Below are 25,733 nucleotides of genomic sequence, written 5' to 3' on the forward strand. Positions count from 1 at the left end.
GTTGCAAAAAGTAAATTTTATTACAATTAAAAATAATAATATTTTTCTATTCAGCGTTTACTGAATTTGATCATTTGTTTATTCTCATGGTCAATCAGCAATCGCTTGGCTGAGAGGTATCTGATTGGTGGAGACAAACCGAAAGTGACCTGATGCTATCTCTCTCCGTCAAAGCTCGCGAGGAGCAAAAAAAAAAAAAAAAAAAACGCGCGAGGAGCAGCAGGAGGGTGTACTGGTATGTTGTGTCTGTTTCACACTTTACTTTTTAACAAACACATTAGTCACTAGCTTCTGCTTGTCTGTTTTACATGTCTGCAGTGGTTGTTATCAACCTTTAAATTCTGTCGCCTGTCCGCTAACATTTTAGCAGAAAGCGAATTTCAACGTGACATTATAGTTGAAGTATGTTTTACCCATAGACTGTGGTTTTACCTGAGCCAGAGATGGGCACTCAAGTTAGTGACACGGACTCGAGTCTCATTTTTATAGACTTCAGACTTGACTTTAGACTCGATCTAAAATGACTCTGGACTTGATTCGACTCGAGGAAAAGGTCTTGTGAATATTTTAAAAGCAACTCGAATTTGTATCCTTAAATACTGAATCTGAATATCTGATCTATCATTATACAACATGATACAGCATGCAGCGCATGGCACGACGTACGAACGAGCAGAATGATTTTCTCTGGTGAACAGGCGTGATCAGTTATGTCACCAATGTGTACTCTAGTGGTGATTTCAGTTTTGTCAGGTCTGTGTGACAAGAACAACTCAGTGTCAAATCAAAACCAGCACAATACCAAAACATGCCATGTCAATGTTATTTTCTATGTTATTTTACCGAAATAAGAGGAATCATACATGTATTTTGTATGATTTCTCTATTTTGGTCAAATAATTAACATTTTTGCATATTCTTCAAGGTGTACGTAAGCTTTTGACTTAAGCTGAACTTGCATTATACACTAAGCTTACCAATAATAATAATAAACAAGGAAATCTGGAAATGCATAACAGACATGACATGTTATGGTATTTTGCTGGTTTTAGTACTATATTTAGTACTGACCTGAATAAGAGATTTCACTCAAAAGACGTTTACATAGTCCACAAGAGAAAATAATAGTTGAATTAAAAAAATTGACCCTGTTCGAAATGTAACATACACTTGATTCTTAATACTGTGTTGTTACCTGAATAAGCCCCAGCTGTTATTTATTTATTTATTTATTTTTGAGTGATAGGGAATATTATGCATTAAGGGCTGAGGGTGTAAACTTTTGAATGGAATAAGGATGTGTAAATATTTCTTACCTTGCCTAAATATCATATTTTTCATTTAGTACTGCCCTTCAGAAGCTACAGAAGATACTTAGGTGTTTCCCAGAACACAAAATAATATAGTCAGACAATGTAAGTCACTTAATAATAACTTCTTGTTTATTTAACTGTTGTAATAAATCAATATCTCGTTTACAAACTCCCTTAAAAGTGATTAAAAGCTGTCACTCATCTTAGTTCGCAATCTCACAAAGCTCTATTATAATAAACGAAGCTACTGCCCATTCAGTCTCTTATTTACACTCTCTCTACACTTGAGATACATTAGTCAACGTGCAAAACACATAGAAACTTTTGAAGCTCCACTCAGCGCAAACACAAATATGCTGGTCGGGTCAGTCGCACATGGTGCTCCTTTTTCATAGTCGCATGTAGTAGTTTTTTTTTGCCCTTGAACGGCTGGTCGCACCAGTCCCACCATTGAGAAATTAGGTCGCACTCTAGAGCCCTGATATGCAAATAATTCGCCATTGTCTTCAATCATCCCTCTACTCTGTTTATGTGGTAAGTGAAATTGTATGTACTGTAATGTAACAGGCTAACTTGCTAGCAAGCAGCTAATCATGTCCCCTTAGTTATTTTACCAGAACGCGTTATTTATTTTCCATTCAGAATACAAATATTATATATATATATATATATATATTTTTTTTTTTATTATTATTAAAAAAATCGCGATACCTTGATTTAATAAAAAATTAAATCGTCTTAAAACGTAAATTCGAATTAATCGAAAGAATCGCCTAGCCCTACCCTATATATAAATATATATATATATATATATATATATATATATATATATATATATAAGATTTACTGTGTCTGGTATGATAAGAATGGGGCCTGGTGGAAAGCGAAAGCGATCACTGATGCAGTTGCAATGTATATTGCAAACTATATGGTGCCCATATATATTGTGGAAAAGCTGGGGTTTCTTTACATGCTAAAAGTAGTAGTGGGGAAAAAATCGATTTAAATCGTAAATCAGATTTTTTTGTGAAAAAATTGGGGATTTTATTTTTAGGCCATATGGCCCAGCCCTAGTTCACATATACAAAAATGCCAAAAAAAAAAAAAAAACAACAACAAAAAACAAAGAACTTGTGGGACCGGAAGGATTTTTCTGAAGAACAGTGGGCAGTTTAACTGTTCAGGACAAACAAGGGACTCATGAACAACTATCACTAAACAACATCCAGATAACAACACAGTATTAAAGGTTGTATCAGCGATTTCTAGCCTGAAACATAAGGTGTCAAATTCAGCTGACCTTTCATCACGATCCGCTCGCTGCCTGCCCCATAAATTGTCTGTGAAAAAACCGCGTCTCTCTGGTCAGCCTAGGGTCCGAGATATGCCAAAAAAACAATCGGCACTACCAACCTTTCCACACATAAACAAACAGTGTTCCAACCAATCAGCGTCAGGGGTTTGGTGTTGTGGACTTTCGCTCCGCCTCCCTCACATCCCTGCACCAGTAGGAAAGTCCACAACACCAAACCCCTGACGCTGATTGGTTGGAACACTGTTTGTTTATCTGTGCAATAGTTGATAGCACCGATTGTTTTTTTGGCATATCTCGGACCCTAGGCTGACCAGAGAGACGCGTTTTTTTCACAGACAATTTATGGGGCAGGCAGCGAGCGGATCGTGAAGAAAGGTCAGCTGAAATTGACACTTTATGTTTTAGGCTAGAAATCGCTGATACAACCTTTAAAGGAACCGTATGTAAGAAATTTATGTCAGTTAATTATAAAATGGCCCTAACATGTCACTAGACATTAAGAAATCATGTTCATTTCAAATACTTATATCACTGACAACAGTGGTCCGGCCAGGATATTGTCATTTAAAAGTGAGAGTTGCAGCCCTCAACTGATGTTATTGTTGTCATTTTGTGTTTTGGTCTGAGGCGCCACCCTCCAGCTATCTACCAATCACGAAGTCAGTAGAGTTTCGTGATCCGGGTTGCCATCTCTGTTAGAGCTGCAGCTAGCTATACGAACGTGTCGGATAAAACATGTATAACGTTACGAAACCTGAAAGACCTCGTTATGAATCCAAAATACGTCGTGACAAAGTCGGAAATAAAACAAGGATTTGTATATGCCTTTGAAAGATGGAGACGGCTGAAAACGGAGAAGAATTTGAAGATAGACGCCATCGTTGGTAATTTTCTCCTGGACAGGTAAGATTCATCTAGGTTTGGCTAACTTTGCTTCCGTACACAGTGGATTTTCCATGGTCGGCAGTGCTAAATGTGTTCATAAAAAGCTTTATATCGCACCACTAGCAGGGTATGAAAACAACCTATGTTCCGACTGAAATGTGGTACTACAGTACATCTTTACGAAATATTTGGCTAATCGCCATCTGTAAATTTTTGCGATAGATAATTACTTCGCAAAACATCTCTTGTGAAGCATAAACATAATTAACAGAAGAAAAACAAATTTCTGTGTAGGACTCGTCACTTGCCTTTGGAAGCTCCTTGTAGCAGCCAACGTTCCTGCAGCTTAGCTGGCAACCTCGAGTCAGGGGGTGAGCAGGAGGGGAAACACCGTTCTACAGTATTTTGAAAGTGATTGCAGTACCAGTTTTGGCCACAATCCTACATACGGTTCCTTTAAGAATCAAGTGTATACATTTCTCAACAGGATTATTTTTAGAAAATTAACTATTGTTTTCTTTTGTGGACTATATGTAAATGTCTTTTATGTGAAATATCTTAATCAGGTCAGTACTAAATAAAAAAATAACATGCATGTTGTATGATTCCTCTTATTTTGGTAAAATAATTAACAAGGTGTATGTAAACTTTTGACTTCAACTGTAACTGCAGTAAACATATCATATTACACCTAGACTATTTTTGTCTGTAAATTTGCTGTGCTATAGTCAAAGCTACTGTATGAATGTGTATTATGCATACAGTATTTGCCATGGAATAAAAAATAAAGGCAATTGCAACCTTTTTCATCTCCTTCAACTTGCAACCTTTTTCATTTAGTTTTTTTTTCTGTAACACTCAGCTCTAATATGGAAGAGAAGATGTGTCATGACTTTAAGTGGTCATGTTTATCTAATGAGATACGGTGCTGTCATTCTATTGACTGTATGTTTATTGTGAAGGATAAATGTTTGATGTGTGTAGGAGATGTCGAAGAGGAAGAGGAATTCAAGGCTCACGCCTGATAAGAGAAGCCGGTTATCTCAACCTGAGCCCTCTGAAGAGGATGAAACAGGAGGAAATGTCATGAGCACATCACAGAGTGTGAGACTTACTCAGGACAGTACAGATGCCTTGACTGCTAATGTTGGCTGTAAAACACTCTATGTGTGGTTATTTGTCCTAATAAGAGAAATTATGCACATTCTGCATCCACTTTTGCATGTGATGTACCATTACACATCTATGTATGTGTGTTTTTCAGGTCATAGGTGAGGTGGGCATCATAGAGAGCATCTCTCTAAAGAACTTCATGTGTCACTCGTTGCTTGGTCCCTTTGAATTTGGTCCAAACATCAACTTTATCGTAGGAAACAATGGAAGTAAGTCCTGCTCTATGTTTGTTTGTTTGTTAATAGCATGAAATAGGTTAATTCTGTGCTGTGTACATTTTATTTTACTCAAATTGTAAATTTTTAGTAACTGCGATTTGATTCAAAAATGTATTTCTGCTCTAAACAGATTAGAAAACAAGACTACTGGTTCAAATCTAATTATTCCTTCTAAGAATATATTCAGTTAACCCTTTTGATGTTGAAAATAAATCATGCATGTTATTCTGAAATTTAGCCTTGACCTTTTCTCAACTGTGGTTCCCTTCCGGGAACTCGAGCCGCGTCTAGAACGCTATGGGGAACGCCATTGGCGGGCAGCACTCTGAATCATGTCTTACAACCAATGAAATGACGGGAGTGACGTCACAGGCGCGGTGACGTCATCGACTGGGAAGTATAAAGCGCGTGCGTTTGAAGCCGGCGGCAGCTTTTGTCATTCAGTGAGAGCGCTCTGTGTCTGTGTCTGTCCCGGTCATACTGCTGTTTTTTCGTGCAGTCTCACCGTCCGCGGGACTAACCTAAATAGAATAAGAAGGTTAGTGGGCAGAGTCCCCTGGTCACACGTTTCCTCCACGGTCGGGAGATCGAAGCTTCATCAGGAAGTGATGAAGCATGGAGACTCAGAAGATGGGACCTCTAGCGACTCGATAGATATCGCAATGTTCTCTCTGGTTCTCCCTAGTACATCCAGGTCCGCCCGGACTGGACGCCATAGTACAGACGTGGCCGAGGCAGCGTCTGTACGCATTCTCCCGATCGCTGTGCGCCCTGGAGTTCTGGAAAGAGCATGCCGGCATCGACACGGCTAGTCCAACCATGGTTTTTGGACCTCCCCTCTCAAGCTGGGGGCGCGGTCTGCTACCCCCACATGGAGAAGTGGAAAGTTATGAGTATGGCCCCTGGGGGGGGCGCAACTCATAGACTCGGGTCTCTCAACCGAGGTTGTTGAGACCCTGCTCCTATCCAGAGCTCCCTCTACGAGGAAACCTTAAGTGGAACTTGTTTGCTTCATGGTGTCACGAACACCATCTAGACCAAGTTACTGCCCGCTGGTACAGTACTAGTCCCCGCAAACCCACTAAACCAACTCACTCCATCCTGAGGGTGTTCGTGGCGGCTTATTGGCCTACCACGCCCCTCATGGTGGCTCGTCGGTATGGTTTCCTCGGTGGTGCACTCAGGTTGAGACCCCGAGGGGTCTCAAGCCTCTATTACCTCCATTCTTGGAGTGCGACCAATGGGAAGTATATCTGTCCAGTGTGAGCACTGGGCACATACGGCCACAAAGAAAGAAAGAAAACATGTGGCACGATCAGAGCTATCAGTAGATGGATCACGGATGCCATTCCTACTACTTCCAAGTCCTCTGGTCTCCCAGCTCCATGGGGAGCCAAGACTTACTCCTACTGAGGCTGTCTGCCTCTAAAAAGCTCTGTCAGCAGGTGTCCCCCTCTAGGACATCTGCAATGCTGCGGGTTGGTCCTCGCCCCTGACACGGGTTGGTCCTCGCCCCTGACATTCGTCAGGTACTATGAACTTGACCTCAGAGCCGCTCCAGGCTCAGCTGTACTCTCGGCTTAGCGAGCTAGGCCTAGAGAGTCAGCCACCTCCCTAGCCAGGAGGAGACTTCTCAAGGCGCATTCTTTCTGCGGAAAGAAGAGAAGTCGTTTTCGCCACGACGCTCCTCGTGTGCCCGAGGGCCGGGGAGTGTCCCTGCATCCTCGTGAGCCCGAGGGCCGAGGAGCAGACCTAAAAAGCCTCTTGTCCGTGTAATGCTAGACAAAGGCTCATACTCTCGCGTCCCGGTAGGCTTACCAGGCCGAGCTTCCGGTCCCTCTTGTTCTGGCGCAACCCCAGACAAAGGACTAAGACTCCTCGTGAGCCCGAGGGCCGAGGGGTGCCTCTCGCACTGGCTGGCGAACCAGGCAGAGGCCCATCGTTCTCGAGAACTATACAGCCCTCTTGTCCGCGGAATGCTAGACAATGGCTTAATTCTCCTCGTGTTCTGGCGCAGGATGCTACCAGACCGAGTGTATTTCGATCCCTCTGGTTTCTGGCCTTTCCCAGACCAAGGACTAAGACTCTCGTCTGCCTTAAAATAAGGCCGAGGAGTGCCTCATGCGCTGGCTGGCTACCACGCAGAGGCCCCTACTGCCTTCCCCGTGTGCCCGAGGGCCGGGGATTGCAGTGCCCTCTTGTCCGCGTAATGCTAGACAATGGCTTATTCCCTCGCGTCCTGGCGAGCTCCAGGCCGAGCCTTGGATCCCTCTTGTTCTGGCTGAACCCCCAGACAAAGGATCACCCTCTCCTCGTGTGCCTGAGGGCCGAGGAGCCTCTTGAGGTTGAGTTCACTGTCCTCGTGGGTCTGCGGACCGAGGACTACCTACACCATCTGTCCGCCGAGTGCTAGACAGTGGTCATTCGGTCCCTCTTGCTCTGGCTAACTCCCAGACAAAGGACTAAGACTCTGCGTGTGCCTGAGGGCCGCGGAGTACCTCTCGTTCTGGCTGGTGACCAGACAGAGGAAGACCTCCATTCCTCGTCTGCCTGCGGGCCGAGGAGCACTCTTGGGGTCGAGTGCACTGTCCTCATGGGTCTACGGAGCAAAACATTTAACCTGAGCCATATTTGCAATGAATTATTTATCCACCTTATTTTTAATGTATTGTCTTAATTCTGAACACAGTGGTTTGTAGTGCAAACAGTTTTACATTTACTGCACTTTGTTATTCTCCTCGTTATTTTTCTACAGCAGTTAATGAACCGTAAGTCTCACACATTTACAGAAAACAGCTTACTTCCGGGTTAAAAAAATAAGGAAGATCGTACATTATCACTTGTTAAACTATACTAATACATAGTACTAACAGAGTTGTGTGCCAAAATAGATTTAAGCAGTAAAATAGGTACTCCACAGTCTAAACCACTAGGGGGCCACAGACCCCAGATTAAGAAGCATAGAAGCTATATGAGTAAACTGTGGCTCACAGAAATATTTCTTGCATTAGTTATAAGAGGTCATAAGTTTGAATCGTTGTTTTAAAAATAATCTGTGAATAGTTCACCCAAAGATTACTTTTACAGACTTATTTAGTAAAGACCCAGAAGAACTTGCATCACAATAATCCACAACATATTTTTTTTTAGGAATTTAAATGAAGTACTGTGGCTTTCTGTAATTTAGAAGGTAGATTACATAGAAATTATTTTTTCTAAAATTCCTCAAATTCAAAGCTGATTTTTTTAGCATCATTACAGTCACATGATCCTTCAGAAATCAATCTAATAGTTTTATTTGCTAATTTTGCTGTATTTTGGATCAAATAAATGCAGGCTTCTTTAAAAAACATAAAATAAAAAACATATCGTCTCAGGTTACGTATGTAACCCTAGTTCCCTGAGGGAACGAGACGCTGCGTCATCGAACGCATTTGGGGAACGCCATTGGCGAGCCGCACTCTGAACGTAGTCTGCAACCAATCAGATGACGGGAGTGACGTCACAGGCGTGGTGACGTAAGCGACCAGGAAGTATAAAGCACGTGCGTTTGAAGCCGGCGTCAGCCTCTTGGAATGAAGCGAGCCAGGTCCACGCCCCCAGAATTCCAAATCCCTGCATAGTGTCTGCTAGGACAAGGGTGGAAAGAGATGTGGCTGGTGGAACGTGTCAGGACATGGGAAATGTCCGCCTGGGGAAATTGCCAGGACAGGAGGGATAAATCTCTGCCTAGGGAAATTGCTAGGACAAGAGTGGAAATACACCTCTGTCTGGGGAACCACCAGAACAAGAGGGAAAAGGAGTGTCTGGTGAACATGCCAGAGCACGAGAAAGAAAAGGTCTCCGCCTGGGGAATTGCCAGGGCGTGAGAGATTAAAATGTGCCTAGGGAACCGCTAGGGCTTGGATGGTAATACGCCTCTGTCTGGGGAACTGCCAGAACGCAGAGGGATAAATAGGAGTGCCTGGTGACCGTGCCAGGACACTGGAAAAATCTCCGCCCGGGGAAATTGCCAGGATGATAGTGGTAATACACCTCTGTCTGGGGGACCGCCAGAATGCAGAGGGATAAATAGGAGTGCCTGGTGAACGTGCCAGGGCACTGGAAAAGTCTCCGCCTAGGGAATTTGCCAGGACGAGGGTGGTAATACACCTCTGTCTGGGGAACCGCCAGAACGCAGAGGGATAAAATAGAAGTGCCTGGTGACCATGCCAGGGCACGAAGAAATTTCCGCCTGGGAATATAGCCAGGACGAGAGTAATAATACGCCTCTGTCTAGGGAAATTGCCAGACCAAGAGGGGTAAAAACTCTTATGCATCATGAGAGAATGATAATATACCTCTGTCTGGGGAACTGCCAGACCAAGAGGGGCAAGAATTCTCTTATTTCATGAGGGAATGGTAAAACACCTCTGCCTGGGAAACAGCCAGGACGAGAGTAATAATACGCCTCTGTCTGGGGAAATTGCCAGACCAAGAGGGGTAAAAACTCTTATGCATCATGAGAGAATGATAATACACCTCTGTCTGGGGAACTGCCAGACCAAGAGGGGCAAGAATTCTCTTACTACATGAGGGAATGGTAATACACCTCTGCCTGAGAGTATGTGCCAGGGAAATATGCCAGGGCACTCAGAGAGGTCTAGCGCAAGTTCTGCCAGGAAGACTCAATCGGTCGCGTCACTAATTACCTCCTCATCTCCCAATCATATAATTTACTGTAGCTTTAAAGGGTAGCGCTTACCATGTCTGAGTTCGCAGATGCTGTCGCTCCAGCACACAGCCGTGAAACTGGAATCCAGCCGCAGTTCGCAAGGAGCGGATCCGTTAACTCTCTCAAAATGACAGGATTTATCACGGATACCATGGTTACTTCATTAAAAACGGCTGTCGGCATAGTTTAACGTGAACCGTGTGGTTCTCCCCCTCTGCGGATGCGTTTGCGGCTCAGGAGTCGTAACAATGTACCGTCATCTTGCTGGCGGCGGTAGACAGAAGCAGCGGCTAGAGCTCAGTCTGGCGAATCTGTGAGCTCGAGCTGCTCAAGCGGCGGCATGAGGCTCTGATCGCCAACGCGCTCGCGCTACACGCGCCAACCCGAGCCGGAGAGAGCCGAGCGTCGACACGAACCCGCGGCGCTAGCTACTAAAGCAAGATGGCCTGCGGGTTATACGTCCTTCAAACAGCTGTACGCGCTATAGGTTCAAGTGGCTGCAGCTTATGCTGCCTTCATGCGCTATCGTAATTATGGTAAATACCAAAGCTATCAAGACGGCCCATGGCCCATGTGTTCTATCAAAGATGGCCCGCGTATTCAATCATGCGTTCTATCAAAAGATGGCCTGTGTATTCAATCATGCGTTCTATCAAAAGAGGGCCTGTGTATTCAATCACGCATTCTATCAAAAGACGGGTGGTTGTGGCCCATGCGTTCTATCAAAGGACGGCCAGCGGCCACGCGTCCTATTAAAAGATGGCCTGTGGCCCATGTGTTCTATCAAAAGATGGCCTGTGGCCCAAGCGTTCTATCAAAAGATGACCTGTGGCCCAAGCGTTCTATCAAAAGATGGCCTGTGGCCCAAGCGTTCTATCAAAAGATGGCCTGTGTCCCATGTGTTCCATCAAAAGATGGCCTGTGGCCCATGCGTTCTATCAAAAGATGGCCTGTGGCCCATGCGTTCTATCAAAAGATGGCCTGTGGCCCATGCGTTCTATCAAAGATGGCCTGTGGGCCACGTGTTCTATCAAAGGACGGCCTCGTTTCACGTCGCAATCAAGGATACCAGGAGCATATGTTCATTTTCACGATAGATATAAATTATATAAAATAAAAAAAATAAATAAATAAAAAATAAAAACCAACAGCTAGTGGTTAATTTAAGATGGCACTCATCTAAATCTAATTTTGTTTCTCTTCTTCTCCATCTAAGCCAGGTACCCCAGGATTCACGACCGCTTAGGTAATTTTAAAACCGTCCTTTGGGGGTGGGCCCCGTTCCGGTGGATCCTTAACCCTCAGGGGTCTGAGGGTGTTTTGGGGCCCTGAAGAACCTGATTGCTTGCTGAGCTTCTACATAAACTTAATCGGTATAGTATAAATTCTCCCGAGTCTTTCTGGTAGAACTGCCAGGACAAGGAGAGGTAGAGCTCTGCCTAGGGGAATCGCTAGGACAAGAGTGGTAATACGCCTCTATCTGGGAGACTGCCAGAAAAAGAGGGATGACACAGTGCGCCTGGTAATCATGCCAGGGCACAAGAGAGAAATTCTGCCTGGGAATTGCCAGAATGAGAATAGTAATACACCTCTGTCTGGGGAACCGCCAGGTGGAGTGAGCCTTGACTCCCAACGGTGATGGGAGACCAGAGGACTTGAAAGCAGTAGTAATGACATCCACGATCCATCTACTGATAGTAGGCTTTGAAGCAGGGCACCCCCTCTTAGGGGGGCCGTAACAAACCAAAAGTTGCTCTGATTTATACCACATGGCAGCTCTGTGGACGTATGTGTCCAGTGGCCTGAAGTGTAATTGGCTGTGGTACTGAAGACGGGACCTTAGGAACATACCCAGCTCTTGGGTAGAGAAAGGCTTAGGCCAAACCGGGCGCAAAGTCAATATAAGAGGGGGCCACTGAAAAGGGCCTGCAGGTCTCTCTTGAGAGAGGTAAGTGCAAGAAGCAATGCTGTCTTGATAGTAAGCATTCGATCAGAGATCTCTTCTATAGGCTCAAATGGAGGCCTACATAGAGCTTCGAGCACCACAGCGAGATCCCACGTGGGGACCCTCTTTTTCACTCGAGGCCTCAACCTGAGTGCACCGCGGAGAAAACGTATGACCAAGGGGTTTCTACCCACTGAGAGGCCACCGAGAGGGGCGTGGTAGGCCGATATAGCCGCCACGTACACCTTCAGGGTGGAGTGGGCTAGCCCTGCGGAAAGGCGAGTTTGCAGGAACTCCAGTACTGTACCAACCGGGCAGTGAACTGGGTCTAAACGGCTTTCATGACACCATGAAGCAAACAAGTTCCACTTAAGGCCATAAAGTTTCCTCATAGAGGGAGCTCTGGATTGAAGGATGGTCTCAACAACCTCAGTTGAGAGAGGGGCCACACCCATAGTTTCCACATCTCCGGGCGGGGGTGAAGAATTGAACCCCCGGCCTGGGAGAGGAGGTCCCTCCTGACGGGAATCTCCCAGAGAGAGCCGTCCAGGAGGGCGATTATGTCCGAGAACCATACTCGGGCCGACCAGTACGGGGCTACTAGTAGCAGCCGTACTCCAGACCGGCGTACTCTTTCCAGAACTCCCAGGAGCAGAGCGATCGGGGGAAAGGCGTACAGACGAAGCCTCGGCCACATCTGTACCATAGCGTCCAGTCCGAGAGGAGCTGGAGGAACTAGAGAGTACCAGAGGGGACATTGCAATGTCTCTTGAGTCGCAAAGAGGTCCACTTGAGCCTGGCCAAACACTCTCCAAATCTGCTTCACTATTTCTGGGTGAAGCATCCATTCCCCGGGCCTCTGCCCCTGCCTCGACAGGACGTCTGCTCCCACGTTGAGACGTCCAGAGATATGAACTGCTCTTAGAGAGAGGAGTTTTCCCTGCGACCACAGGAGGATCTGGTTCGCCAGCTTGTATAAGGGGCGTGAGCGCAGACCCCCCTGGTGATTGATGTAATAGACTACCGCAGTGCTGTCGGTGCGGACCAGCACATGACGGTTTCTCAGGTCAGATGGTGGTTGCTCCACAGACCGCGGGCCAAGCGGCCACTCATGACCGCTCCCCATCTGGTGAGAGACGCATCTGTCGCTAGCGTGACGCGGCGACAAGGAGCTCCCAACACCGGGCCCTGAGACAGAAACCAAGGTTTCTTCCACATGTCCAAGGCACGTAGGCATCGCCGCGTGACTTTGATCTTGCGGAACGGGTTCCCCCTCTGGGAAAACCCCTTGGTTTTGAGCCACCACTGTAGCGGTCTCATGTACAGCAGTCCAAAAGGAATCACGTTGGATGCAGCTGCCATAAGACCTAACAGTACTTGGAACTGTTTGACAGTGAGTGACAGGCCTAGCTTGACCGCATTGGCTGCAGTGAGGATCGACTCGACCCGAGCAGGTGACATTCGTGCCTGCATCGTGGTCGAATCCCAAACGACACCTAGATAAGTGGTTCTCTGTAATGGAGAAAGCACACTTTTCTTGGTGTTGAGTCTCAACCCCAGCTCTTTCATGTGAGCGAGAACAACATCTCGATGTTGAACCGCTAACTGTTCTGTGCTGGCTAAAATCAGCCAGTTGTCTATGTAGTTGAGTATGCGGATGCCCTGGAGTCGTAGAGGAGCCAGTGCAACATCCACACTCTTTGTAAAAGTTTGGGGTGAGAGTGCTAGGCCGAAAGGAAGAACTCTGTATTGGTAAGCTTTTCCCCTGAAAGCGAACCTCAGAAACTTCCTGTGTTGAGGAAGGATGGAGACGTGAAAATACGCTTCTTTTAGATCTATCGTGACAAACCAGTCCTCGGACCTGATTTGAGACACGACATGGCTGACAGTTAACATCTTGAACTACAGTTTTCTGACTGAGCTGTTCAGCTGTCTCAGATCTAGAATGGGCCGCAGCCCCCCATCCTTCTTGGGAACAATGAAGTACCGGCTGTAGAACCCGGACTCTCTGCGTTGAGGAGGGACGACCTCGATGGCCTCCTTCCTCAGGAGAGTTTTTACTTCCTGTTCCATTACCAGACCCTGCTCGGGGCTTACAAGAGTAGGAAATACCCCGCTGAAAGGTGGCGGTGGAGTGCCGAATTGGATATAGTATCCTTTTTCTACAGTGCGCAGGACCCATGCAGATATATTCGGCAGTAGTTTCCACGCTGCCAGAAAATCTACTAGGGGAACCAGCCTCTCGAGACTGGCTTCTGGTATTATTTGAGGCAATGACTTGGTGACCTGTAACAGTTGACTGGCAGGAAACACCTGAACCGATTGCCTTGGAGACCCCCGTGGGGGTGGCAAAACCTCTAGTTCCGCTACGATGCCGGGCAGAAGAGCTAGAGGAGATGGTACGCAGGAGATTGCCACGCCCTGTAACACTGGCAGGGTTAGCTGACAAATCTCCTGAGGGCCCCGAGGAGGGGCGGCCACCATGCACTGTGGTGAACCACAAACCTCCCCGAGAGGGGCTGCCCTCATTGGCCCTGCATCGCAATAGTCAGGGCCGTTTAGCCGAGGACCTCTTTGACTGAAGGACAACCCTCAGGTCCGGCCTTGTCTTAGAAGCCCCCGGCTTGGAGTGTTGCTGACCCCTCCCTCTAGGTCTCTCTGGAGGGGCACGGGCTGCAACACTCCTCTTTTGAGCCTCTCTGTGTGAGGAGCTGGTACACGGCTGGGGCTGCTCCCGTTCAACAGCCCCAGAGGAATAAACGCGGCGAGGGAGGTATCGCTGGAACGCCGCCGCCTGCTTACGAGCCTCCTGGTGTCTGCTGACTACTGTGTCAACAGAGTCACCAAAGAGGCCAGAGGGCTGCAGCGGGGCATTCATTTCGGACAGGGTCAGCCACAGATTCCTCCCCGCAGCCACCAGGGCTGCCATAGACCGCCCGACAGCACGGGCGTTCTCCTTGGTGGCTCGGAGAGCAAGATCTGCAGTATGGCGCATCTCTGTGACATTAACCTCCTCGCCGTTGCTTAATTCCTTAAGCAGGTCAGCCTGGTATGCCTGCAAGATAGACATTGTATGAAGGCAAGCACCAGCCTGACCTGCAGCCGTGTACGCCTTGCCCAACAAACCCGAGGTTGTTTTAAGCGGCTTGGAGGGCAAGGACGGAGCTTTCAAGGACGATGCCAGACCGGGCGACAGATAAAAAAAAGAAAAAGGGAAGGCTCCGTCTTGGAGATGCTAACTTTGTCCGTAGAAAACGCTCATCGAGTTTGCTTTTCTGCGGCTCATTATCATGTTCGGCGGGCCAACTGATGTTAAGCTTGGCTACCGTGCTAGCCAGCACCTCCAGCAGCTCCTCATACTGAGGCGATCGGGGGGCGGTTGTACAATATCAGCAACGCTCTCCACATCAACCTCCTCGGAGGAAGACAGGAGAAGTGTCGACTCCTCCACCTGGAGGGAAGGAACCGCGGTGCGGGCTTCCTCATCCAGTAGGAGGTCAATCGATCCACCAGGTGAGGAAGGAGATAGGGGATCACCTGTCTCCATTCCCTCTAGTAGATCGAGCTGCGAACCCCACAAGTGCAGCTGCCGCTCCGCCTCAGCGGAAACGGGGCCAGACCCGCGAGGAACGCTAGCGAAGGCTCCCTCCTCAAAGAGAGCCTTCCGGGAACGGAGCACCCGCAGTGGAAGACGATCGCACTGCGGGCAGCCAGCCCCCTCCAGAGCTGACTGTGCATGCTCCGCACCCAAGCAGACCACACACAGACTGTGTGTATCCCCACCAACAATGAAACGTTAGCAAGGAGGAACACACCGTCTGTGTGGCTGCTCAACCGCTTTCTTAGAAACTCTTTCCCCCTTTCTTGGTTGACATATATCTCAAATAAAAGTTGTGCAAACTGGCACGGAAAAACAGCAATATGTAACAGACAGACACACATACTGTAGAGCGCTCTCGCTGAATGACAAAAGCTGACGCCGGCTTCAAACGCACGTGCTTTATACTTCCTGGTCGCTTACGTCACCACGCCTGTGACGTCACTCCCGTCATCTGATTGGTTGCAGACTACGTTCAGAGTGCGGCTCGCCAATGGCATTCCCCAAAGCGTTTGATGACGCAGCTTGAGTTCCCGGAAGGGAACAAGAAAGTTTTGTGACTGTTGTCATTGCTTGTTGTCAATGATGGCAAACATTTTATGTTTTTTTTATTTGTTTCATGTGTATTTGTTTGTTAGGTGGAAAAAGTGCCGTGCTGACAGCTCTGATTGTAGCCCTGGGTGGTAAAGCGCTCACCACTAACAGAGGCTCCTCACTCAAAGGATTTGTTAAGGAAGGAGAGAGGTACAACACACCTTTTTGGTTTTCTCTGCATGTGTTCACAGTCTGTTTATGTCTCTCATACTGTTTTTGTGTCTGGATTATTCAGTTCCGCAGATGTGTCCATCACTCTGAAAAACAGGGGTCATGATGCATATAAGCCAGAAGTATTTGGCAAGTCCATCATCATAGATCTTCGTATCTCCAGCGAGGGAATACGGACATATAAACTAAGAAGTGAAACAGGTATACAAATACAGAATACATACACTTCACCTTCAGGCACTCGCTTACTTGAGTAGTTTAGAATAGGACTCTGAGTTAAAGACACACTACCAGTCAAAAGTTTTTTAACAGTAAGATTTTTAATGTTTTTTAAAGTATCTTCTGCCCACCAAGATCAAGTCTTTAGTGTCAATAATAAGGGGCCAAGCACCGAAGGTGCGTAGGCACCTATTGTATCCGTTGTGTTTCTTATTCTTCTTCTTCTTCCGCTCTTGAAGTCTATGGCAGCCCATAGAACCGCTTGTGGAAAAGTTGTATAATTTGGCACACTGATAGAGGACAGTCTGAAATGTCACCATAGCCAATTTAGAGTCTCTAACTCAAACTCTGTAGCGCCACCACTTGTCCAAAGTTTCACTTTCTTTTTGCTAATAACTTTTGAACCGTAAAAAAAAAATTCTCTGAATCCTTTGTCTCCTCACACTAAACACACCACATTGATTTGATAACAGCGCCACCTGTTGGTCAAAGCTAATAAGCCATTAAATTATATCAGTAGGCGTTCTACGTCAATTTTCTATCGTTTTGACTAAAATCATCTTAAAATGGCTTCCTTTTACATCTTGTTGCAGTTGGTCTGCTGTTCCTGCCATCATTAGCTCCTCATTTTCCCCTTTGAGTGCTTGGCCCCGTAATTGCTGCTTGCAGCTATATTTTATTATTATTATTATTAATGTCAATATTTAAAACAGCTGAGTACATTTTTACAAGATTCTTTGATGAATAGAATGATACAAAGATCAGCAGTTATCTGAAATAAAGCTTTTGTAACATTATACACTATATTTGAAACGGTGAGCCAAGGAGCCCTGAGAAGAGGGTGGTTCCATATGCAACCTTTTATTTGGAAACAAAGACATAGTCATAAACAGGCAAGGGGGCGAACATGGCAGACGGGTACAGCATAGGCAAGATGCAAGAGTAATCCGTTAAACAGACGAGGGTCAGTCGGTGGCGTACGTAATCCAAAGGACTAGGCTAACGGGTAATTCAAACAGACATGGATCAATCTATGGGCAAACAGAGTCTGATACAGCAAGATGAAGGGTTAATCCAGAGAGGCGAGAGATCAAAGGCAGATGGCGAAACAGACAAAATGAGGCAAGGGAATCAAGACACAAATGACTAGACACAAGACTAAACTAGACTCAGGAAATACTTAGAAATTGATGAGAGATGGAGGGCCAGGTCCATGTAATGGTGCTAGAGCAGACGGAGCTGGAGCCAACCAGGGCAGAGCAGACGTGACAGGAGCCCACCAGGGTGGTGCAGATGGAACAGGAGACCTCCATGGCAGAGCAGAAGACCTGAATGGCGGAGCAGACGGAACAGGAAACACTTCTTCAGACCCAAATTCCAAAAGAGGCCCCATCGTAAATTTTGTTGCTTGATACCCTGACGCCAGCCAGCTTGAAGAAAACCTAACCAACTAACTAGGAGCACTGAACAACTTACAACATTAACACAAAAGGATACTCGTTAATAATCCCAAGGAAGGAGATTGTCAACTTTGGGGCAAGTAACCATGATTAACGGTCAAAGAGATGCACATCATGAACATCAAATGAGGAAAATCATTAGAGATTTTGGTTGGTGGGCTCCCACACCCAGGACAGAGACTGAGAATCCTTCTATACCCTTTTGACCTTATCGTTCCTTACAGAACACTCCTTACGTTCACAGTATGGCACAGAAAACTGCCTTTCCTTATATACACCTAAATGGTGCTAAAAGGACTTATGAGCAACTAATCATCTCTATGCATAACTTCCTATCATTTATGTAACCCACACATTTGCCTATTATGTTTTAATCACTTGTGGTGTATGTACTTTTCAATAACTGCTGGATAGCTTAAGGATTTATATTTGTGTTTGGTAAGCTTGTAATTGCATTCTTGAAATATTTCTATTATTCAGTTCTTTGGAAAAATGTATTATTGTCTTGTTATAGAAATCTCGTCCAAATTTTACTTTGCAAGAGCGGGAAATTTAGACCATGTGACCAAAAAGATAACATACTGATTTATGTTTTAGGAGGAGAAATCTAACAGTACACCGAGTTAAGACAATCTCTTATTGGTCAAGAAACCATTTGGGATGTGTCCAAAAGCTGAGTTTGAAAACTCAGGACACCATAAAATTTTGCTTTAGGTTTTAGCTCTTAACTTTTAGTTTGGGCTTTTAGCCATGCTCTCTCTCGCTTGCTCATGCTTTTTCTTGCCACCGTGTTTCGACACTGCTGTTTAGCGCTCTTTGAACAGTCCCTTGCCTGCACGCGATGCATCTGTCGCAAGTGTGACATGGCGACAAGGAGCTCCCAACACCGGGCCCTGATTCAAAAACCAAGATTTCCTCCACATGTCTAAGGCACGAAAGCATCGCCGCATGACCTTGATCATGCAGAGCGGGTTTCCCCTTGGGGAAAACCCCTTGGTTTTGAGCCACCACTGAAGAGGTCTCAAGTACAGCAGGCCAAAAGGAATTAGGTTGGACGCAGCTGCCATCAAACGCAGCAGTTTCTGGAACCGCTTTACAGTGAGTGACCGGCCTTCTTTCACTCTCACGACCTCTGTGAGGATTGACTCTACACGAGCAGGAGACAGACGTGCCCGCATCGTGGATGAATCCCACACCACGCCCAGATAAGTGGTCCTATGTAGTAGAGAAAGCACACTTTTCTTGGTGTTTAGTCTTAACCCCAGCATTTTTATGTGTGACAGAACAACATCTCGATGTTGAACTGCCATGTGCTCGGACTGGGCCAAAATCAGCCAGTCGTCAATATAGTTGAGTATGCGGATGCCCTGGAGTCACAGAGGAGCCAGAGCTGCATCCACACACTTTGTGAAAGTGTGGGGTGAGAGTGCAAGGCCGAAAGGAAGAACTTGATACTGGTATACTTCGCCCCTGAAAGCAAACCTCAGGAACTTCCTGTGTTGAGGAAGGATGGAGACACGGAAGTAGGCATCTTTTAGATCTATTGTCACAAACCAGTCCTCGGACCTGATCTGTGACACGACTTGCTTGCTTGCAAAATGGGCCTTATTCCCCCATCCTTCTTGGGAACAATGAAGTAAGAGTCTGTCAGGAGAGTGACAGAGACATAGAGCGCTTGCTGAATGGCAGAAAGCTAGCGCTGCTTTCACCATACGTGCTTTTAAGCTTCCTGGTCGGTGACGTCTTCACATCTGTGACGTCTCGCGATTCCATTGGACTGATTACACACGTGATTCAGAGCGTGGTCACGCTGAAGGCGTTCCCATAGCGTTCGACGCAGCTCGAAGTTCCTGGAAGGGAATATCCCTTTACCTTGTCAAAATCAGCTCTGCAAAATATCAACTCATTTTATTTCACGGTCACCTTAAATGCAAATGAACTCTGCTTGCCTGGCCCCTCTCTGCCGTGAGATGATGAGCCGTGATGTTTACTTTAGCTGTGTTTAGCTGCATTTAGCCGCAAAACTTTTCAACAAGCACATTATTAAGAAAGGCCATTTGCAAAGATGCATAAAAAACCTTATACTCACTTCTGCTGTGGGTGAAGATAAATCAGGAACGATTTGCACGAACAGTAGACGCACTTATTGTAAATGAAAATGATCACAGATAATAGCTTTGATGTCCTATGCTTGACTGAAACTTAGCTAAAACCAAACGATTATATTGGTCTTAATGAGTCTACTCCACCAAACTACTGTTATAAGCATGAGCCCCGTCAGATTGGTCGTGGCGGTGGTATTTTATAGTGTATTTTATATTTTATATTTTTATAGTGATATTTTCAATGTTACTCAGAAAACAGGGTACAGGTTTAATTCATTTGAAGCACTTCTACTTAATGTTACTCTGTCAGATATGCAAAATAAATCTCTCCTATCTCTTGCTCTGGCTACTGTGTGTAGACTGCCAGGGCCGTATACAGATTTCCTAAAAGAATTTGCAGATTTCCTTTCATACCTATTGGTTAATTTTGATAAAGCATTAATTGTTTTTTACAATTTTAACATTCATGTTGATAATACAAATGATGCGTTAGGACTTGCGTTTACTGACCTGATAAACTCTTTTGGAGTCAAGCAAAATGTCACCGGGCCCACTCATCGTTTTAATCATACACTAGATCTAATTATATCGCACGGACTTGATCTTACTGATATAGATATCGTACCTCAAAGCGATGATGTTACCGATCATTTCCTTGTATCGTGCATGCTGTGTTTTACTGATATTAACTATATAGCTCCGCGTTATCGTCTGGGCAGAACTATTGTTACTGCTACCAAAGATAGATTCACAAATAACCTGCCTGATTTATCTCAACTGCTCTGTGTACCCATAAATACACATGAACTAGACAAAATGACTAGTAACATGGGCACTATCTTCTCTAATACATTAGAAGCTGTTGCCCCCATCAAGCTAAAAAAGATTAGATGAAAACGTACTGTGCCATGGTACAACAGTAATACCCATTCCCTTCCGGGAACTCGAGCCGCGTCAGAAACGCTATGGGGAACGCCATTGGCGGGCAGCATTCTGAGTCATTGTCTAACAACCAATCGTACGATGGGAGTGACGTCACAGGCGCGGTGACGTCAGCGACCAGGAAGTATAAAGCACGTGCGTTTGAAGCCGGCGGCAGCTTTTGTCATTCAGCGAGAGCGTTCTGTGTCTGTCTGTCTGTCATTCTGCTGTTTTTCTGTGCCAATTGCACACATTTATTTTGAGCAAATGACAGCCATTATGGGAAAGAAAGTCTCTTTAGCGGTTCAGCAGCCCCATAGACGGTGTGTTCCTCCCTGCCAGCGTTTTATTGCTGGTGGGGACACACACAGTCTATGTGTAGTCTGCTTGGGAGCGGGGCACGCACAGTCAGCCCTCGAAAAGGCTGACTGTCCGCAGTGTGAGCATCTTCAACTGCGGGTGCTCCGTTCCCAGAAAGCCCTCTTCGAGGAGGGGGCTTTCACCAGCGCGCCCCGTGGGTCTGGCCCCGCTTCCGCCGAGGCGGAGCGGCGTCTGCACTCGTGGGGTTCGCAGCTCGATCTGCTGGAGGGTATGGAGACGGGTGAACCCCTATGTCCGCCCTCTCTCAGCGGAACGAGCGATCTCCTCTTGGATGTGGAAGCCCGCACTGCGGTTTCTTCCCCCCAAGAGGAGATTTCAGGGCTTCTTCTATCTTCCTCCAAGGAGGTTGATGTGGAGAGCCCTGAACCACCACAACCACTTCCCCGCTCGCCTCACTATGAGGAGCTCATAGAGGTGCTGACTAGTGCAGTGGCCAAGCTGAACATCGCTTGGCCCGCAGAACAACACACACATGAGCCGCAGCGAAGCTGTCTAGATGAATGCTTCCTGCGGACAAAGTCAGCACCTCCTAAACGGAGCCTTCCCTTCTTCCCCGATCTACACAGTGAAATATCCAGATCGTGGGAGAAGCCATACTCCTTCCGCCTCTTCAATCTCGCTGAGAACTATGGGAATGTGGTGGGGGCGGAGGAGTGTGGGTATAAGGCGATGCCACGGGTTGAACAGACGCTGGCTAGCTATCTGTCCCCCGGTTCGGCATCGTCCTTGAAGGCTCCGTCCTTGCCCACCAAGCCACTTAAAGTAACATCCAGCATGATGGGCAAGGCGTACACGGCAACAGGTCAGGCTGGGGCGTGCCTTCACACCATGGCAGTCCTACAAGCCTGTCCTGCAACCCCTACGGGGGTCCTCAGAGAAACTAGTTCAGGTGCATCCTGCCAGTACGCTGTTACAGGTCACTGAATTAGTTCCTCAAATAAATCCAGAAGCCAGCCTCGAGAGGCTGGTTCCCTTAGTAGAATTTCTGGCAGCGTGGAAACTACTGCCAAATATTTCTACATGGGTCCTGCGCACTGTAGAGAAAGGTTATTGTATTCAATTCGGCGCCAAGCCGACGCCTTTTAGCGGGGTGTTTCCAACCTTGGTGAACCCCGAGCAGGGTCTGGTAATGGAACAGGAAGTAGAAACTCTCCTGAGGAAGGAGGCCATCGAAGTGGTCCCTCCACAGTACAGAGAGTCCGGGTTCTACAGCCGGTACTTCATTGTTCCCAAGAAGGATGGAGGGCTTCGGCCCATTTTAGATCTCAGGCAATTGAACCGCTCAGTCAAAAAACTGAAGTTCAAAATGCTGACTGTCAAACAGGTCGTGTCTCAGATCAAGTCCGAGGACTGGTTTGTCACGATAGATCTAAAAGACGCATACTTTCACGTCTCCATCCTTCCACAACACAGGAAGTTTCTCAGGTTTGCTTTCAGGGGCAAAGCTTACCAATACAGAGTGCTTCCTTTCGGCCTAGCTCTCTCACCCCGAACTTTTACAAAGTGTGTGGATGCTGCTCTGGCTCCTCTGCGACTCCAGGGCATCCGCACACTCAACTACATAGACGACTGGCTGATCCTGGCCAGTTTGGAACAGTTAGCGGTTCAACATCGAGGTGTTGTTCTCGCTCACATGAAAGAGTTGGGGTTGAGACTCAACACCAAGAAAAGTGTGCTCTCTCCACTACAGAAGACCACTTATCTAGGTGTAATTTGGGATTCGACCACGATGCAGGCACGAATGTCACCTGCTCGGATCGAGTCGATCCTTACTGCAGTAAATGCGGTCAAGCTAGGCCTGTCACTCACTGTCAAACAGTTCCAAGTACTGTTAGGTCTTATGGCAGCAGCTTCCAACGTGATACCTTTTGGTCTGCTGTACATGAGACCACTGCAGTGGTGGCTCAAAACCAGGGGGTCCTCCCCGAGGGGAAACCCATTCCACAAGATCAAGGTCACGCGGCGCTGCCTACGTGGCCATGTGGAAGAAACCCTGGTTCCTCTCTCAGGGTCCGGTTCTGGGAGCTCCTTGTCACCGCGTCACGCTAGCGACAGATGCATCCCTTACCGGATGGGGATTGGTCATGAGTGGCCGCTCAGCCCAAGGTCTATGGAGCGATCACCATCTCTCCTGGCACATAAACTGCCTAGAGATGCTGGCCGTATTCCAGGCCCTGAAGAGTTTCCTTCCAGACCTGAGGAACTGTCATGTGCTGGTCCGTACAGACAGCACGGCGGTTGTTTATTATATAAACCATCAAGGAGGTGTCCGCTCACGCCCCTTATACAAGCTGGCGTACCGGATCCTCCTGTGGTCTCAAGGAAAACTCCTCTCCCTGAGAGCAGTCCATATTCCTGGACATCTGAATGTGGGAGCAGACGTCCTGTCGAGGCAGGGGCCGAGGCCCGGGGAATGGATGCTTCACCCTCAAGTAGTGAAGCAGATCTGGAGAGTGTTTGGCCAGGCTCAGGTGGACCTCTTTGCGACTCAAGAGACATCGCAATGTGCCCTCTGGTACTCTCTAGTTCCTCCAGCTCCTCTCAGACTGGACGCCATGGTACAGACGTGGCCAAGGCTTCGTCTGTACGCTTTTCCCCCGATCGCTCTGCTCCCGGGAGTTCTGGAAAGGGTACGCCGGCATCAAGTGCGGCTGTTGCTAGTAGCCTCATACTGGCCGGCCCGAGTATGGTTCTCGGACCTAATCGCCCTCCTCGACGGCTCTCCATGGGAGATTCCCGTCAGGAGGGACCTCCTCTCTCAGGCTGGGGGCGCGATCTGCCACCCCCACCCGGAGAGGTGGAAGTTATGGGTATGGCCCCTGAGGGGGCGCAACTCATAGAAGCTGGTCTCTCAACCGAGGTTGTTGAGACCCTTCTCCAATCCAGAGCTCCCTCTACGAGGAAACTGTATGGCCTTAAGTGGAACCTGTTTGTTTTATGGTGTCAAGAACACAACTTAGACCCAGTTCACTGCCCGGTTGGTACAGTGCTGGAGTTCCTACAAACTCGTCTCTCTGCGGGGCTAGCTCACTCCACTCTGAAGGTGTACGTGGCGGCTATATCTGCCTTCCATGCCCTTCACGTTGGCCTGTCAGTGGGCAGAGACCCCCTGGTCATCCGTTTCCTTCGCGGTGCACTCAGGCTGAGGCCTCGAGTGAAACCGAGGGTCCCTACGTGGGACCTGGCAGTGGTGCTAGAAGCCCTTTGTAAGCCTCCATTTGAGCCCATAGAGGAAATCTCAGATCGCATGCTTACCATAAAGGTAGCGCTGCTGCTAGCGCTCACCTCTCTAAAGAGAGTTGGGGACCTGCAGGCCCTTTCGGTGGCCCCCTCTCATATTGAGTTTGCTCCCGGTATGGCCAAAGCATTTCTCTACCCGAGAGTTGGGTACGTTCCCAAGGTTCCGTCCCTAGCACCTCAGCCTATTACGCTTCAGGCGTTTTATCCTCCTCCATTCTTGAAGGCCGACCATAGGAAGTATAATTGTATGTGTCCAGTTAGAGCGCTGGTCGCATACGTCCACAGAGATGCCGTGTGGCGTAAAACAGAGCAACTGTTTGTCTGTTTCGGCCCCCCAAAGAGGGGGTGCCCGGCTTCAAAGCCCACAATTAGTAGATGGATCGTGGATGCCATTTCTACCGCTTACGAGTCCTCTGGTCTCCCATCTCCTCTGGGAGTCAAGGCTCACTCTACTCGAGGCTTGTCTGCCTCTAAAGCTCTCATGGCAGGTGTCCCAATTCAGGACATCTGCAGTGCTGCGGGTTGGTCCTCGCCCCTGACGCTCGTCAGGTTTTACGAACTCGACCTCCGAGCCACTCTAGGCTCCTTCGTCCTCTCGACTTAGCAGAGCTAAGTCTGAGAGAGTCACCTCCTTAGCCAGGAGGAGACTTCTCAAGGCGCAGAGAAGTCCATTTCGCCATCCTCTCCTCGTGTGCCTGAGGGCCGAGGAGTGTTTCTCCCCCTGCGAGTGGTCTTACATGACATGCAGCGATAGAGAACTGCATCCTCGTGTGCCTAAGGGCCGAGGATCATATAGTCCTCTTGTCCGTGGAATACTAGACAATGGCTTATTTCCCTCGCGTCCTGGCAGGATTCCCAGGCCGAGTTTATTCAGTCCCTCTTGTTCTGGCGGAACCCCAGACAACGGACTAAGACTCCTCGTGTGCCCGAGGGCCGAGGAGTACCTCTCGCGCTGGCTGGCGACCAGGCAGAGGTCCACTACTGTCCTTGTGTGCCCCAGGGGCCGAGGATCATACAGCCCTCTTGTCCGTGGAATACTAGACAATGGCTTATTCCCCTCGCGTCCTGGTAGGATTCCCAGGCCGAGTTTATTCAGTCCCTCTTGTTCTGGCGTAACCCCAGACAAAGGACTAAGACTCCTCGTATGCCCGAGGGCCGATGAGTACCTCCTGCACTGGCTGGCTACCAGGCAGGGGTGTGACACTTTCCCTCGTGTGCCTGAGGGCCGAGGATCTTTTGCCTTCTTGTCAGCGGAATGCTAGACAATGGCTTATTCCCCTCGTGTCCTGGCAGGAATACCAGGCCGAGTTTTTGAGTCCCTCTTGTTCTGGCGGAACCCCAGACAAAGGACTACCTTCTCCTCGTGAGCCTGAGGGCTGAGGAGCACTCTTGGAGGTCGAGTGCACTGTCCTCGTGTGCCTAAGGGCCGAGGACCACATACACCCTCTTGTCCGCAGAACACTAGACAATGGTTATTTCGG

General features: G+C 47.6%; 1 protein-coding gene across 1 annotated transcript in view; it reads left to right on the plus strand.

Moving 5' to 3' along the window:
- Window positions 1-214: 214 nt before the first annotated feature.
- The window catches only part of LOC141344171 (structural maintenance of chromosomes protein 6-like), a 96,188-nt gene continuing 70,669 nt past the window's right edge, over window positions 215-25,733 (plus strand). The window contains exons 1-5 of the mRNA XM_073848959.1: window positions 215-235; window positions 4,498-4,617; window positions 4,778-4,895; window positions 15,800-15,905; window positions 15,991-16,127. Coding sequence (XP_073705060.1) covers window positions 4,501-4,617; window positions 4,778-4,895; window positions 15,800-15,905; window positions 15,991-16,127 — 478 coding nt within the window. The 5' untranslated portion in view covers window positions 215-235; window positions 4,498-4,500. The remainder of the gene's footprint in view (window positions 236-4,497; window positions 4,618-4,777; window positions 4,896-15,799; window positions 15,906-15,990; window positions 16,128-25,733) is intronic.

The sequence above is a fragment of the Garra rufa genome, chromosome 10 (genome assembly GCF_049309525.1).
Source record: "Garra rufa chromosome 10, GarRuf1.0, whole genome shotgun sequence".
In the NCBI taxonomy this organism is placed as follows: Eukaryota; Metazoa; Chordata; class Actinopteri; order Cypriniformes; family Cyprinidae; genus Garra; species Garra rufa.